The 16,870-nt window shown below is 45.1% G+C and overlaps 1 protein-coding gene across 3 annotated transcripts in view; it reads right to left on the bottom strand.

The window, feature by feature from the left end:
- Nucleotides 1-517: 517 nt before the first annotated feature.
- LOC147692219 (kinesin light chain 2-like) overlaps nucleotides 518-16,870 on the bottom strand; it is a 359,953-nt gene continuing 343,600 nt past the window's right edge. For 2 of the 3 annotated variants that reach the window (XM_086938494.1, XM_086938493.1), the window contains exon 16: nucleotides 3,173-3,397. In XM_086938494.1, the coding sequence (XP_086794620.1) occupies nucleotides 3,314-3,397 (84 nt within the window). In that variant the 3' untranslated portion in view covers nucleotides 3,173-3,313. Of the gene's footprint in view, nucleotides 3,398-16,870 lie in introns of all 3 variants that reach the window. The other variant, XM_086938492.1, reaches the window with a different exon arrangement.

A 16,870-nucleotide genomic window follows, 5' to 3' on the forward strand; every position in this document is an offset into this window, starting at 1 on the left:
AGGAACATGGAGAAGGGACTGCCTATCTATGGATTGTGGACATAGAGGAAGGACTCCGTTTGGACTGTTATATTGTCATGATGGGAGTTGTAGTCCCAGAGACATTTTTTTCTTGAGTTATATGGCTAAAATGCTTTATTGTTGGTTTTAAGCATTTTTTCTGCATTATGAGCTTTTCTAAGGCTGCTGTGTTTTTCAATTTGTAATAAATGCGAAGAAAGAAAAGCATAATCTGAGCCTCCGGTCCTGCCATAGAATTTACGGTGTAAATAACAAAAGCGATTTTCTGGAGGTGATTCATTCGCAAATAATATAGGAGTCGTGCATAATCCATTAAAGAAGGTAGGCAGCCAAAACAATGTCAGACTAATCACAGCAAAGGGAGGCGGGGAAGGGGTGGAATAAGGATCTTCCTTCCATTTATTTCTTTAGCCCCACATTATATTTCTACTTCTAACCCTCCCATTCCATTCTGTGCTTTTGAGCTTCCTCCTTAAGCAAGACAAGAGATACTGTAGCAGAGAAAACAAGAGCTTTAATAATTTATATGTGTATATACAGAAGTACAAGTGACTTTCCGAAGCATTAATGTAACATTGTTCCAAATGACAGCCTCTGTTGTCGCATCGCTGGTCAAGCAATGCCATCTACCTCCGTTCAAAGAGAAGACCAAAGATGAATTGGTCCGATCTCAACTCCATCAGGCAAAAACAAAAAGGCTGAGCAACCATCCTGTTTAACATTCTTTGCAGGGTTGAAACCAAGTCACCTCCTTCTTTCAGCCCGTTGCCCAATTTCTTCTAAACATCCCTCTTAGACACTCGTGTTTACCATCACAAACGGAGGGGTGTCAGCCAATCGCATTAGAGGCATAGCCTTACGGCATAATAAGTTGTTACTGTATGTGGGTCATGAAACCATACGGTCTATGAGAAAAGATCTTTTGGACAGTGCTTGGTATGCTGAAACCTGAAAAATACTGTGCACCATCAACCACTCGTCCAACTGGAGGGAGACTTGTTCAAATGTAGTTCTTCTCTCTTGTGTAACGAAAGGCTTATGTAAGACACTCTTGTTCACTCTTCCTTCGATTTGCTTGCTCATAAAAGGCACTCCACTGACACACTGCTGGGTTCACAAAATGATCCCTAAGAAACTTCATTAACAGTCTTGCAAGGCCTCCAAGCAAGATGCATGCCCAAATAATACTGTGCTGAGCTAAGCATCACAGACTACAGAGTACAGTCAAACAAACGTTAAGAGCATCCACCATAGCAGTGACATCTCCAGTCAGGAAAGCAATGTCATCGCACTCTGAAGACCACTTTCCACATCCAGCACACACACTAGGCATGATAGGGAATGACAGACCTTTCACAAGTAGTTATTTTCATAACAGAACTCAAAATAAAGAAATAACACCAAGTTTACTTCAAACTGTGGAGAGCTGTACAAGAAACAAAAATGTTGATCACAGTCTTCACCTGAAACTAGCCCCCAATTTGTGGCTTTGTGAAATTGGGAGACGGATGCAGGCAGGCTATGTTAACTATGAAGGGGACTTTCATAATCACTGACGAGGTATGGCCTACAGAAAACTTACGGCATGCAGCCAGCCAAATCACCTCTACCAGAAAGTCAACTGCACCATCAAACATGTCTGGAATGGAAAGGCTAGGTGGCATTAGAGGAGCGACATATTGAAATTCACAAGAACTAATATCAGACTACCCGAGATCAACTCTGGAAAAAAATTAATGAGTTGGAAATTAAATATAGAAAGGGTCATAATCACCCTAAGTAAGGCAAACGTAACACAATATACGTAACTCATACTCCATCCCTTCAAAATACAGTTAGAATGCGCCTAATGTGCGCTTAAATAGGACCACATTAGTAACTATGTCCCTCTGACAGATCATTCAAACAAAAGCCATAATAGTCTAGCATCTGATTGATTTCTATACACAAAGGGCTTCTAGGTCCAGAAAGTGCTATTCTGTACAACCTGTCAATTTTTACATATGTACACAGTTTATGTTCCTCTAACATATGGAACTCGGGGTACACTTTAATATTATTATTTTAAACCATTGCTACTCTATCTTACACAAGCCAGATACTCAGCAATCTCTCTACTTATAAATTGCAGTCTAAGTACACTATACTATACAACAGTGAAATCCACATCAAGGCAGCTGGTTCTATCACCACTGCTTAGACATCCCCCACAAATTTTCACATTTTAAAAGATTGAACGCATGAAGGGCAAAACAAAGGAATTTAAAATCTTGGCTATGGGGAGTTCTGTACCAGACAACCACAGAAAAATAATGATTGTTCTGCGTAGTGAGACCATTTCAGTGGTACTGACTGCTGGAGCACCCAAGGTACAGATTGGTTTGGGTGTAATGAGCCAATAACAGAAGCAACAACTTATTAAAACAGGAACTTCCAGGTAAAACACGAGACAATCCTTAAGATGCAGATAACAACCACACACATACAGTGAGACTGCATTTGTCCACATAGGGCATTAAAAGAGGTAGCATTCAACCCACAACACAATTGCTAGAGTGTAGGTGGCTTCTAAACCAGGGGGCTGATAACTGAGCACAGATTTCTTCCAGTCCAGGTATTTAAAGCCACTGGTATATACTACAGTTACCGCAAAAGACAGTCCATAAAAGCAGAGACTGCACCCAATCCTGTGACAGACTGACAGCAATATCAGGTGGCCAGTGAATTTTGAAGTCTGTCCCTGCTCTCACAAGCACAGTGACCAATAGTGGGTGTTGCCTGGCCAGATGGTGCTGTAAACAGCCTCTTGGAAATCCCGTCATTTTCTAAACTTACAATTTTTGTTGTTTTCAAATGTTAGCAGTAGTAATTCCTCACATTCTTATTAGTCCTGGCACGACAGACTGCCATGCAATCTGAAACATGCACTTACATTTCTGAAATGCTGTTATAGTTTGGTGTTCTATAGGCACACATCTAAGCAGCATGCTTGCCATGCGGCGCAAGTTTTTCTCATACTATACCAATATATATATATATATATTTATACATATATGTACACATGTACCTTTCAAATACTTGAATCTCGGAGCATGAAATGCCGGCTCGAACCGTCAAGGCTGTGCAAAAAATAGAAATAATAAAGACGAGCTCTGCACCATTTCTCCGTTAGCTTCAGCATAAAATGATTCCCTCCCACCATCCCCACTTCACGATGAGCCAAACATTCAAGTTCAATGCAAAATGTAAAAGCAGCCCATTTCCCACACCCAGAGATGCTGTGGGGGGGGAATCAGCCAATCAGGGAGCTGCGTCGAGACAGATCCAGGCTGCTAGCACTCATTCCACGACAGTCAGACAAGTTGTTACTGGTCGGCTGGAAGAAGAGAAAAGGAGAAAGAAAGAAACAAGAAAATGCATTAAAACTTGAGTGTTAACAAAATGCAGATTATAACAACTGTAATGAAGTAAACACTTGTTTTCATTAGATGCTGGCAGATAACTGTTAAACACTATTGCCATTCCCACAAGGCAAGTGTAAATCACTACATTTGCAGTGGGTTAAGTCATTCTGCAGTTCTCATTGCAGCCATCAAGATGTCAAGGTTCAGCTACATGGAAGTACTTGGAAAACGTCAGTGAGCTCAGGTGCAGCAGAAATACAGAAGAGTTGTGAGCTTGGCTCCAAGGGGAGCAAAAAGGTCTTGATGTGGCACGGAATTATATTCTGAGATTATTTTTTACCAATGAGTAGTCGAAGAACATAGTTCCACTGTGTCATAGAGAAATTGTAGCCATCTAGCATAATAAAAAGATATTTTTATATATGGCATTCATTGCATGCAGCACCATTAAGGTAAAACATGTTGTCAAGATATCAGTGACTCAGAGTAAGGTGATCAACTAATCCAACCGTTGCTCAAGGAAAATGAAGTAAAGCTGCTATATGTGGTGTGCCTCTGCTGTGTTGAGGGGTGAATGGGGGTGAAGGCTGTGTTGAGGCACATTCATTTTTTGATAAACAAATTGCTATCAAGAAAGATATATACAGTTAAAAAGTGTAGAAGGACATGTAATTTTCACTCCGTAGTACTTCTTTTAATACTTTGTCTCTGAAAATAAAATGGTGTTGATGACGTTCTGAGTGACACATGGAGGCTTAGCAGGATGGGTAAAGCTCTGCTCTCTCTCCGCCCTCTCACCGGTCCTTGCTACCTACCTTCCCACCTCCCGATCTGCCTCTCTATCCTAATCATTTTTCTTTGACCCATTAACTCCCTCCAATAAGACTTCGTCCTTTGGCTCCTTCGTTGCGAGTGCCGCTTTTATTTACTTTCCCCAACTCTGTCACATGTAGCACTCTGACCCACTCTTCAACTGCTTACTGGGCCAAGATAAACTCTCACGGGGACCAACGTTCTTTGCATGTTTTGAATAGGCCCTCCCACCTTGCCAGGTAATTCCCTATGTCATTTCTCAATTGTAGTAAACAAACTGTGGATCCACTCTATGTCCTCCTCATATTAAAATTGTCATTTGTCAGCAGGGAGAGGAGGGTTGTCATGTCAATGACAGTCTCACTGGATAAGATGAAAAAAGTGTTCCCCTTCGGACTCTGTGTGTATCGATGGACAAGAAGACGGTGGTCGCTCAGCAGGCTATCCTCCATCCACGATAGGGTAGCCTGCCTGTACTCGGTCAGGCCCTCCTTGAAACTAGTTCAACCGGTCATGAGGCGCATGCCTTCACTTCCTTTAAGATTAGGTTTCACTTAGCTTGGTGAAATCCCCACTCCCTTTTCCTTTTGTTGCTCGCTGCTGATTAAAAACACTGGACATCTGCTTGACTTAGTCTGGAGCCAAGGACATCCACAAAGTCACAAATTCCCAGTAACATGACTGGTACTACCTACAACAGCAGCAAACAAAGACAAGATGCAACTCTTCTCGACTAGGAGAAATCTTTAAGGTTTAACCCTTTCGCTGCGGCCACTATTCCGCCGCAGCGCTAAGTGGGCGGGGCGGCCGCATGCTGGTGACAGAACCGCTCCGTCACCAGCCGCGGTTGAGCTGTGCTGGTGACGGAGCGGTTCCGTCATGACCCGCCCCGCTCATTAAAAGTGCCGCGCAGGCGCGAAATCAGCGCCGCGCAGGCGCGGCGGCCGGGCCATGACGGAACCGCTCCGTCATCAGCACAGCCCAACCGTAGCTGATGACGGAGCGGTTCCGTCATCAGCAGGGGAGGAGTTAAATAATGCAAAACTTCAGTTGGCTCACGCTTCTTGTCTGTACCTCAAAAGTAATATGAATGCGGACATCAAATGTGTACATCGAGGAGACCCAGCACACAAGTGTTGGGCTGTGCATTGCCAGGAACCCAGTCTCTGCCATTGTCTGTTCTAGCAGGCAGGGGCAAGCCCCAAATGTTGGAATCACTTTTCTGCTACAAGTAGTACGGAACATGAGGAGCTGGCCTTTCCTACGTGGAAATGACATGATCCTGGTTGCAATTCCAGATGTCAGGTGCTGAGGACACTGAGCTGCCTAGTAGCCACAGAATCCCTGCCAGCTAACCGGCCTTGTAATAGAAGCAAGACAAAGATAAAGATTCTACAGGACCAAACGCAAATGAGATGCAGGTGTTCTTCCCCAGAGGTGAGCCTTTATTGTTCCTGCCATCTTTGTACCCTGGGTGCAATATATACCCATGTCCACCCCACAATGACCACATCATCTCACATTTTAACATCCCAGGTGTGGAGTTGGGTACATCTGGCCATAGCTGGTCACCCCGTTTCTGGAACCATTTAAACTATCTCTTTAGCAACCATGATTCTGGAGGTATCAATACTGATTTGAAGTTGGCTCCTATACCTAAAGATGTGAGATAACGCGAGTGACCTCAGGACAGTAGGTTGCCTCAGCCACTGAAAAAACTTGACCTTCTTGCAGATCGAGATGGGGGTCATAAAGGTTTGGGGGTCTCAGGTGAAGCCATGGCGAGTTGTATCTTATATCTGCTTCGCCTTAATCGATTCATAAGTTTAAATTAAGAGAAACAGATGCATCTAGTGAGAAGGCAAAAACATGGCTCACTTCACTGAAAGCAAGCGCAAAGTATTGCCTGTCCAAACACGGCTTCAGCTTCTGTCCTTAAGTTTAAGATAGTAAGGCTCGATGAAAGAGGGACACGCCTTCCAAGTGGGGACTTAACAATAAAACTCTGGTAAATAGTGCAGCTGTTGTAGATCTAGTTCTGTTAAACTACTTTTGTGCCAAGAGATCAACTGGCTTACATGTGGAAGACGACACTGGACACCATGATCTATCTCCCTGCTTTGAAGTACGTTGCCCTTTAAAACCACTAAGAGATGGCCAGAAAAATAATCTTTGTCTCTATATAAACAAGAATTTTAGGCAAGCGCGAACATCTATGGAGCATAGCGTCCATTCTGCTGATATGGCTCGGCTACGAAAAACAAATACAAAGTCAACTGGGGTGGCTATTAGTCTCAATGAGACTGCATGGATTTTCTAAGAAGAAGGAGGCATCCACATTAGTTGAAATGCTTTGAAGAGGCAAGCAGCTGCAGACCCTGATTAGTACACTAGTGGCAAAAGTGTTTACATTTCCCTTTGTAGATTTTGGTACTTGAAAAGTCCCTGATTGTTGTGAGATTCTTCCAAAAGTCAGGAGGAATGCCTACATCCACAAACTCAAAGTGCTCAGAAGACGGACTTTCCCACAACAATGGGATTTGGGAAATCCTGCCACTCACTCATGTGTAAAAATGGGTGCAGCCCTGAGAGTCCGGCTGTTTTTGGTTGTCCTGGGTTCATCCTTGCAAGCTGTAGGAGGCTGGCTTAGTATATGGCGCACATGTATTTAAGTAAAGCACCCTGCACTAATCCAGACAACCCTCATGGTGATTTTAGTTGTCTTAGACAATCATGGAAAGTTCTCTGAGTGGTAGCTGTGGAAAGCAGCTTTCATGCTTAGTCCAGAAGGAGTGTAAAGCAGCTGGTTTTACCAGGACTAATCAATATCGCGTAGGTTAAACGGAAAAGAACCACACAGTGTAGGGATAAAAATAGCAATATTTATTATACACACTCACTAGCACATTGTTATCCTACCCGGAGATATAAGCACAATACACACAATATTTCAAAAGGAGAACAGGTAAGTAGCACAAATACACAGTGGTCTCCAGGGGGAGACCAAACCACATACTAATAAAGTGGAATGCGAGCTGCGACAGGAGTCGAGATTTAACCCAGAATACTTAAAAGAGCTGGTGACCCAAGGTAAGTACCCAGGAACCCCCCGGAGGCCGTGTGCAGAATCAAAACATAGCTGCGTACTCCATGAAAGACAAAGGGGAAAACACAGTTGCAGTTTTGCAGAAGAAGGACCCTTTTCAGAGGACACTGAAGAAACCCTGTGGAAGATGGAAGGTTGGAGAGTCACCCCACCAGTGGATACCCCAGGAACCAGGATACCTACACCAGGGAAGCAGGGTTCATAGGTGCAAAGTGACGTCGGAAACCGCTGTAGACCACAAGGGAGGACTTCAGTGAAGATGTAGCTGGTAAAGAAGGTGAAAGAGTCTGGTAGAATCCAAGGGTGGATTCTTGAAGAGGAGAACCTGCAACAGAATAGGAAAATTAAGAAGATGCAGTGTCGGGACCAGCATGGTCCAGGGGACTCACCAAGTGCAGGAGTGTCAGAAAAGGCCCGAGCAAGCAAGGGAGCCTATCAGAGCCAAAGAAGAACCTCAAGAGGACCCACAGGCCGAAGGCACAGAAGACCCTCAAGAGGACCCACAGGCCGAAGGCACAGGAATCGCAAGAGGACCTCGAACAGCTCACCAAAGATGCAGGCCCATGGTGCAGAGGATGCATTGAGGACAAAGATCTTGGTAACAAGAGATGCTGAAGCTGAAGCGTCTTGGAGCCCTAAGATCTCTGGAGAAGAGAGTCAACAAGCAACGGGACGTTGACGCAGTGCACAGAGGTACTGCTCCAGCGGTTCTGACGAGGGATACTGGTTTTAAACTAGCTGAGAAGACAGTGCAGGCCTCAAGAGAGTTGCAGGACCACCAACAGTGTTGCAGGGCTTGCAAAGTTGCGGTGCTTGCAGATGCAGGGGAGTGACTCCTTCACTCCAAGGGAGATTCCTTCGGGTGTCTGTGAAGCCCTCAGGCCTGGAGAAGGACCTGGATGGGGCACAGGCACAGACAACGCAGAAGACTGCAGGATGACAAGACCAGGAGCAGCAGGAGTCTTCCAGATGCAGTTTTGGTTCCAAAGCAAAGTCCAACGAAGTCCAAAGTGCCCAAATGGTAGAAGTAGAAGTGGTTTCAGATCTGAATCTTGTCCCACAACGCACCTGAAGAGCCATCCACAGGTAAGCCCTTGAGTACCCTAAGAAAAGGGTTGGGACGATTCAGGGGTCCCTCCCAGAGGAGGGGCTGGACAGAGGGGAGGATACTACCATGTCCGTTGATCAGTTTCGAGCCAGAGGGGAAGCCAATGGCTCCCTGAACTGGTTTCAACTGGAGTAAGTAAGGAGGGACCACATGTGCTCTTCAAAGCAGTCTGGTGGCGCTGGAAAGCCCCCCCCCACCCCAGCCTAAAACGTCAAGTCCTGTCTGTGAGGTAGTTACACATCCCTGTGACAGGAAACATATTGTTCTACCTTCCCCTGCCCGAGCCTGGCTCAGCAGCAGGAGGGCAGCATTAGGTCTGTGGTCGGCAGCAGCACTGACTTGCTGTAACACCCTGAAAGGCTTGTACTGGGAATACAAGGGGGCTCCCTAGGGGAGCCGCCCATTACATGGGATCCTACATCCAACACTGGAATCGGTGTTGGGGTAAGAGCCCAACATGTTTGATATTAAACAAGACTCAGTGCAGCCAATATATAGTTAGACATCCCGTAATTGAATTGATGTCCACTATTTGTATAACCCTTTCGATGCTGATGACGAGCTCAGCTCGTCATCACCAAAAGGTGTCGTGTGCTGATGACGAGCCACTAAAATGGCATTTTCCAGCACAGGGGGGGGAAAACGCCCAGCAGCCATGCGGTTAAAATGGCTGACCGCACTTACAAAGCCTGGAGAATGGACTCTTTGGTTTGTAGAGGGTGTCCTGTTCATGCAGGGCACCCTCACACTTATAACCAAGCATCCTGCCCTCAGTATTGAAAGGCTTGCCTTAGGGGTGACAAAGGTTTTAAGTGCAGTGACCTCAGATATAAGGAAACGTACATCTGTTGCGAGTGGTGCTAGCACCAGCTCACACAGGCTGCAATTGCAGGCCTGTAGTCACAGTTTGAGTGGTCTCTCATGGGTGGCATAATACATACTGCCGCCCATGGGAGACCCCTGGTGTACCTGTGCCCTGGGTACCTTAGTACCATATACTCGGGACTTAGAAGGGTACACCAGTAGCCAATTAGGAAGGTATCAAAGTACTTACCATTCTCAAATTTAGGGTGAAAGAATAGTGACTGGGGTCCTGATTAGCAGGATCCCAGTCAGACTAATCCAAAACACACTGACACCAGGCAAAAAGTGGAGGTAACCATGCGAGAAGGATCCTACCTTCCAACACAAGCCCACTCTGCTTTAAAGGGGTTGCCAGTTATAGACTGATGGGTCCTTTGCAAAATTTATCAGCGTTGGCAGTATGGCAGACATTTAACTTGATGATGTGAGAAGTGGGATCCCACCTAAGATGACAAAGGACTGGTGTTTTGAAAGAGCGCCATCAGTCATCTCTGTAGCGTTGGTAGGGAATGGATCGCTTTGGTGTCTGTCTTTGTTATGCAGCACCCTGTCAATGTGTTTCCCAAAGGGAGCTATGTAATCAAAAGACTGAATGTACCAAATATCACCTGTCCGAAAAGAGTCATTTGGCCCGCATACCATATGAAGGACTCCCACTAATTGCCAGTTGTCTAAATACTGTTCATAAGACTTCATAACAAGATCAATCATAGCTACTAAAGCTAACTCGCCTGCTCTCAAATTTTACATTGCCTCGGTGTGTCTGTCTTCTAGGAACATGGCCAGGGAAGGCAAGACATTGTGACTTATCTGGTGGTCGCAAGGTCCAAGAAAAACCAAGGCATAAGCAATCCTGATGGTAAACACAGTCACCCGAATGGATAATTTTCAATGGTGTCTAATCATCTACCTTTCCTTTTCTGAAATGCTATAAAGGCAGAGGCTGGGTTCCGCGATTTATGCTGTGCTATTATCTAGACGTTCGGAACACTGAGAAGGTAACCTGGGGCATATTCTTGTGGTAATCATTAAGGAAATGAATGTGAACCGGTGGTGCCTGGAGAAGAGACAACTAGGGGGTGGTGGAGCTTGATCATCAACCAGGAATCAGCCTTGCTACTCACTGTGCTCATCCTCTTCTTTCTGAACATTTTATCATAGGCTTCATATGTCTTTTTATCAGTGTCAGTATTTGGCTCCTCTTTCTGGAAGAGGCAAAAGAGCTGCAAACTGTGATACCACCAGGATGACTCAGGATACCGATGGCTTCTGATGTTACTGTGACAGTGGACATTTAGAATAAAAACTGTCAATCATTTGCTGAGAGGGACACCAAAACAAATTATAAAGATTCCAATGGTTGCTGAGCATCACAATATAAACAGTGCTCCTCGGTTAAATGATGAGACCAGTATGGCTCAACTGCCTCTTCTTTCTCTGGTAAGTATTGAACATCTGGCTAACAAGAGCTTTAGGTTGTGTCTGGCCCTTAAGATTGTGCCTTGCTTCTTCATCACCACTTTCCTCTTCTGTCTCAAGGATTTTAAGAATCAGCGAACATGGATCTGCTTTGGGCGTCTAAAGAACTTCATAGGGGTATGTGAAGGGGGTGCACTGCATCATCAAGGCATTGCCCCTGAAGCCCAGTTGCCAGGATCTGCTTGTGCAGGACAGACATATATTGTTCTGTAGTGTGACAAACAGGTCTATGGCCTAATCTTCTTGAAAACAAGAGTTGCTGATTGTTGCTGATTGTGCAGCTCCCAGTCAAGGCAATCCAACAGAAAATGGCTGATGGTGTCTGCCTATTTGCTTTGAGTCCCTAGTAGATATTCTACAGAGATATCCATTTTGTTCACTGTGGCCCAGTCCCATAGTAGTTGTGCTTCCAACCATAGAGTGCAGCATCTCATATATTCTTGTTAGGCAATTTAATAGATGTAGGATGAGTACATGTTTTGATTAGAAATTCCTAGAAATCTAATCGAAGGGTCTCACAGCTCCATTACTTAGATGTGAAGCAATATTTCTTCTTTTGATCACTCGCCTCTTGCGTCCAACCCTTCCATGTGATCTCTGAACCTTTTGTGAAGGTGTCTTTTACTATGATGATCCTGTCGGTTGTCAGCTGAAAAGCGAGGCCTGCATTGAGGTTTTCTAGAAGTCTGCACACCAGTATAACTTCAAGGGGATGAAGGACTTATTACTTTGTCCAAAGAGCTTGTCGCTCATAGCTATTGGAGTTCCAGATCCCGTTTGGATTGGTCTAATCAGTTTGGGTCAACATGGAATATCTCTCAAGCAGGAAGGAAAGAGCCCAAGCAGGTACTTCAATTTTCTGACCAGGATTGACTTGAGTGTGCAGAGGGTCGCAGTCATCATCCTTAGTTTTGTGTGACGTTACGTTGATGGAAACGCCTTTCTGAGCTGTGTGTCCAAAGCGTGTGTCCAACATCGCTCCCAGAAATATGAGCTTTGTAGCACAAAGTAATAGAAAATTTCTCCATGGTGAATGTCTGGTCTAACCAGTGGAACAGGTTGATGCAAGCTCAGGCCTTGGAAAATAAGAATATAGTTATCAGACCTGAAGGACTCTTGAGCTGAATAAATTACTCGACCTAACTGTAATGCTGTTGATCTATAAACTTGTCTCAAATTGTGGGGTCCTAATGAGTTCAGCATGTCTGCTTTACTAAAACCTATTTTGTTTGATTTAATAGACTAAACATTTGCTCCACGTATAATACAAATCTACCCCATTAACCCCACATAAATGGAACACATGACCCCTGACTTGCCTCTTAGTTAACTAGTAGCAATATCATTAGAGCGGGCAGTAATGTTTCTTAGTTCATATTTAAGAACTCTCACTTTTAATAAATATATTACTATAGCATACTTTGGTAGCACAATGTTATTTACAGACAAGACATTTTCTATGGAAATGACCACAAACTTTCCCACAAACATGCAGTTTTACTGATAAAACTAAATAGCATAAAAACGATAATGTGTGGAAATCGGGTTTCTGAAAATCTTTATCATTTGCACATCACCAAGTAAAATATTCAGTTTTGTTTTGATTATATTAAAATCTTTTTTCCACTTCAGAAATACAAAAAAGTGCTTTACTAACTACTGAAATATGTTTTGAAATATATCAGGTGGGGAACTCTCCTTAACAGCAGAAGGACTTCTTAAAGGGTTTCTATTTGAAATTACTTTTTTTCACATAATGTTTTGGAATTCCTGCAAGTCCAGAATCAGTCGTTAAGTAGAAGAAGGATGTTGTTCCTCTAGAAGAGGCAAAAAAACAGAGGGAGAGATGAGAAGCTGTCGGTTGGGACCAGGAAGAGAGCTGATCGACTGGATAAGGGGATCCCAGTGATCAAAAGTGGTTGCCCTTACACACCCAGATAGGTGTCTTGCTTCATCATTGGGCTGCTCCACTGCAATGCCCAACGGGCCCCTCGAGGTGGCTCTTTATCAGATCTTCTGATTTTTAAGTCTTAATGAGTGCACATAGGCATGTAGTGAGTGTAGGATGGTGTGTTATGTGATTTAAAATAGTCTACACAGGTGCACTGTCACACGAGCCAATGAACATTGACAGCTTCAAGGTAAGTGACATAGGGTCAACATGTTTTATGCCTTACTGCCCAACTGGATCTTGGGTATTTCTACAGGACCATAAAGGTGATGCCTACAATACACCTGATTGGGAGTAGAGGTGTGCAATTAGGGTAGTAACTGTGCCCCTTATGTATGGGCAGAGACCGTGCTTAGCTGCAGAGATGAAGTGGTCTCACACTGTAATCTTTCCCGTGACCTACCATCCTCTGTTGGTCTCCAGGCAGATATAGTTGGCCCATTTTGATCGGGCTTATCTTGAAACTGTCTAGGTTCATTGGTTCCTGTGACTGCGCCCTTATTTTTAATCCTGTCAAGGGGACCACCTCATTAAAACCATTCTCGGTATCCTGCCAGACTAATTTACATCACCTAGCACATCACCACTTGCATCACTACATCCTCACTTGCACTCATTATGGCTTAAAAATCAGAAGATCTCCGATGAAAAGCTCCCTTGAGGGGCCAGTTGGGCATTACAGCGCAGGTCCCACAAAGAACAGCCCAATGATGAAGCATGGCACCCATCTGTGTGTGTGAGTGCAATAACTTCTGATCACTCGGATCCCGGTATTCAGTCGATCAGCTTCCTTCCTGGTCCCAACCAATAGCTTCTCAACACTCCCTCTTTTTTTGCCTCATCTGGAGGAACAGCATTAAAGAGGATGGGTGCTGAACCTTCTAAACAGCTCCTATACCCTCTGTCGATTTATGGTCCAGAATCAATTGCCACCCCACTACATTATTTTACATCATAAAGAATCTAAAGTAGAAACCCAAGATTCACTGGGCCTTGGGAGCTTTCTTTGATTGCTCCCTTGAGAAGGAGAAACAGGATGTCCCTCTGCACCTCTTGAAGGTGAAAGTTATGTATTTACTGAGGGATGACCGTGTTTTTTTGACAAATGTAAGCATGTGTCTTCAATCCATGATTTTTGCACTGAGCAGTTGGTAGTGATTTTCTTTGATTCAGAAACAAATTTAACACCCCCTTCCCCGGCCTAACTGGAAGTGGTGGAAAGGAGCACTGGGAAGGCTGACTCTTAGTGATCGTGACAGGGACCACCCTTTTTTTTGGCCTGAATGTCCTTGGTACGGTAGGCATTGGCCTCTACATGAGGTGAAACTCAACCAACTCCCAATGTCCTGACCGAGTGGCTGCCGAGGCTGCCACCACCAGACATGTTTCTGGACCCTGGGTCGAGAGCTTGCCGCTCTTGGGGGCCTGAAACAATGCTTTTAACAATAAAGGAGTGACTATCGGCACCAAAACACAAGGGGACTAGTGTTTGCAACCTAAAACAAAAGAAAAGGACAGTGTGTGATGTGTTATTATTGAAAAACCATTTACGTTTTTAAAAGAACCCTCACTCACCAACCTGGTTGGTGACATGCTTCATCATCGGGTTCCCACCGGAAGACCGAATGTCTTCCCAGTATGCTACGACATCTGTAATTACAGTGGAGCTGTTTTTTTGTGAAACGAGGTTGTGAATTGTGCGTTAACCCCTTCGATGCGGCCGCGATTTTTCTCGTGTGCGGCCGCCGGCCGAACACGGGCGGGCCATGACGAACCCCAGCCGTCATCAGCACACGAGCACCGTAGTGCATGACGGCTGGGGTTCGTCACCAGCATGGAAGGGGTTAAAAGAGAACAAACTATTTCCAGAAATTAACTTTAATAAAGGAAAAGTAAGCAATCATTAAAAACAAGTGAAGTGGACAAAGGTTGGCTATTAGACTGAGACAACTATGTCCTCAGTGTGCAATGGGTCGACATGTTTCTGCTCATTCATGCCAATTAGGCTGAGCTTTCATCAGGACCAAAAAGGGGAAACACCCGGGCGGTATACACACGCTATCAGGGGTGTAGGTGTATCAAAAAAGAAGGCTCACGTTTTGAACCGGACTTTCCTGGCATTTCCAGGCGTCCGAACCTGTAAGGAAAGAAAAAGGACATACCAACAAATACCCACTAGTGCTCACAATAATCCTCTGTTAATTGCAAAGGAAAAATATTTTTTTATATAATGCGTTCAAAGCATGCCTGTCTGAATCAAACATGCATTATTATAAATGCCTGAAACAATGCACATCCTGGGATAAGGTGAGAAAAAGGGGTGTGCAAACCTCTGCCAACCCCCCCCTCAGGTGGGGGAGGCGAGGTCAATCACAACTCCGGGCTCCCGCCATCTGGAGGATGGGGAGCCCTACCCAATCATTGACAGGCTCCTGCCCCCCTTCCACTGAAGAGTAGCAGGATAGGGGGTGTACTCACCCCAGGGAAGTGTCCCATGGGTCTCTGACCTTCCCATACCTGTAACGCCCCTACATTTAGTATTTAGGGGTACCCTGAACCTTCCTTCCTCAGATCCCGATTCCGAGACAAGAAGAAGAACAAGAAGAAAGAAGACCTGCCGTGCAGCTGCTAACAAGAGGACAACACCAACTGACTTGGCCCCAGCCCTACAGGCCTGTCGACCCTCGATCCTGCTCCTGCTAAATCCCGGCGTCTCTTGCGGTAAGCAACCTCAAAAACCCTGGAGGACCTGACTGCCTTGCTCATCCAAAGACTGGGACTCCCACGAGCAGTGGTTCTGCTCAATCAGCAACAACCCCTGGTGCCAGCCAGGAACAGCGAATCCAGCACACTCTGCACCCGCCGAGCCCGGCCTGTGCCTGAGTGAACAAAGACCACAAGGAAGTCCCCCCGGCGACTGTGACCACAAATCCAGCACCCAAGAACCCTCCTCGATGATCCTGACCACGCCTGCAGCCTCACAACCAGGGACCCCTCCAACCGCGACCAGCAGAGGATAAGATTTCCCGACACCAAAAGACACTACTGCACCCGGCGCCCTGCGGCTCCCTGTGCCCTCCTCTGGGGTGCCTACCTAACCTACAGCTTCCCAACTTACCTCTTGCAGTGGTGATCACACCTGAAGAATCTCCGTCCCCAAGCCTGCAGCCTTTGTTCAACTTCCAGCTTCCCCATTGAAATACACTGGGTGCCCGACGGCCCAAAAGTACCTTGCACCCAGCCGCCTGAGTGCCACTGGAAGTGCAGCATCTGTTCTATCCTACTTCCCCGCTTTCCCTGTGTAAGTGACCAGGAGCTCAGCTCCCACAGCCGCATTGCCTACCTGCTAGCAGCCACCAACCAAAGGCCCCCTATCCTCCTTAGGCTAACATTGGGCCTACTCTCTCTGCACCCGGCAGCCCCTGTGCCGCCTAGGGTGTAACAACTGTACCTATCTGACCCTGGGATACCCCTGAATCGTACCCCAGAACCTTAACTCGGCAAGTCGAGTACTTACCCAAAGACAGATAACTTGCATTTTCTCCATAGGGTAACATAGGCTGGTTTCACTTGGAAATTCTACTGAGTCGAGTTTTGAAACTTTGAAATATTCCTTAAAAATTATCTGAACGAAAACGAAATTACTCACCTGTGACCAGGAGAGATCCCAGTGATGGATCTTTGTGCCCAGCACCGACCTTGAAAAGTAATTACAACTGTGATTTTCCGATAACTCGGTTTTCTCCCATTGGATAACATTGTCTGTTTTTTGCCAGAAATTCTTCTGTCAATTTTCAAAACATACAAATACTCCTTAAAAATCGCCTGTGTAACAAAAACGATTTCTTTCAACTGTTTACAGGAGATGCACCAGGGCTGAATCCAGGATCCAGCCCTGAGTAAGAAAAACCTATGCAAAATAATTGATATTACCTTTTACTTAAAATTCCCATTGAGCTCAATGTTATAATTGTGTTTAACTTGGGTTGCATATTGCAACAACGGTATCTATTGCATTCAAAAGTCTAATGCTCATTGAAAGTATTCAACTGTAGCATCTCATTCTGAGAAAGTATTTTTATACCTACTTGTGGTTCTAAAATAAAACAATATATTTTTATATA

Source organism: Lissotriton vulgaris, chromosome 9, assembly GCF_964263255.1.
Source record: "Lissotriton vulgaris chromosome 9, aLisVul1.2, whole genome shotgun sequence".
NCBI classification, from domain to species: Eukaryota; Metazoa; Chordata; class Amphibia; order Caudata; family Salamandridae; genus Lissotriton; species Lissotriton vulgaris.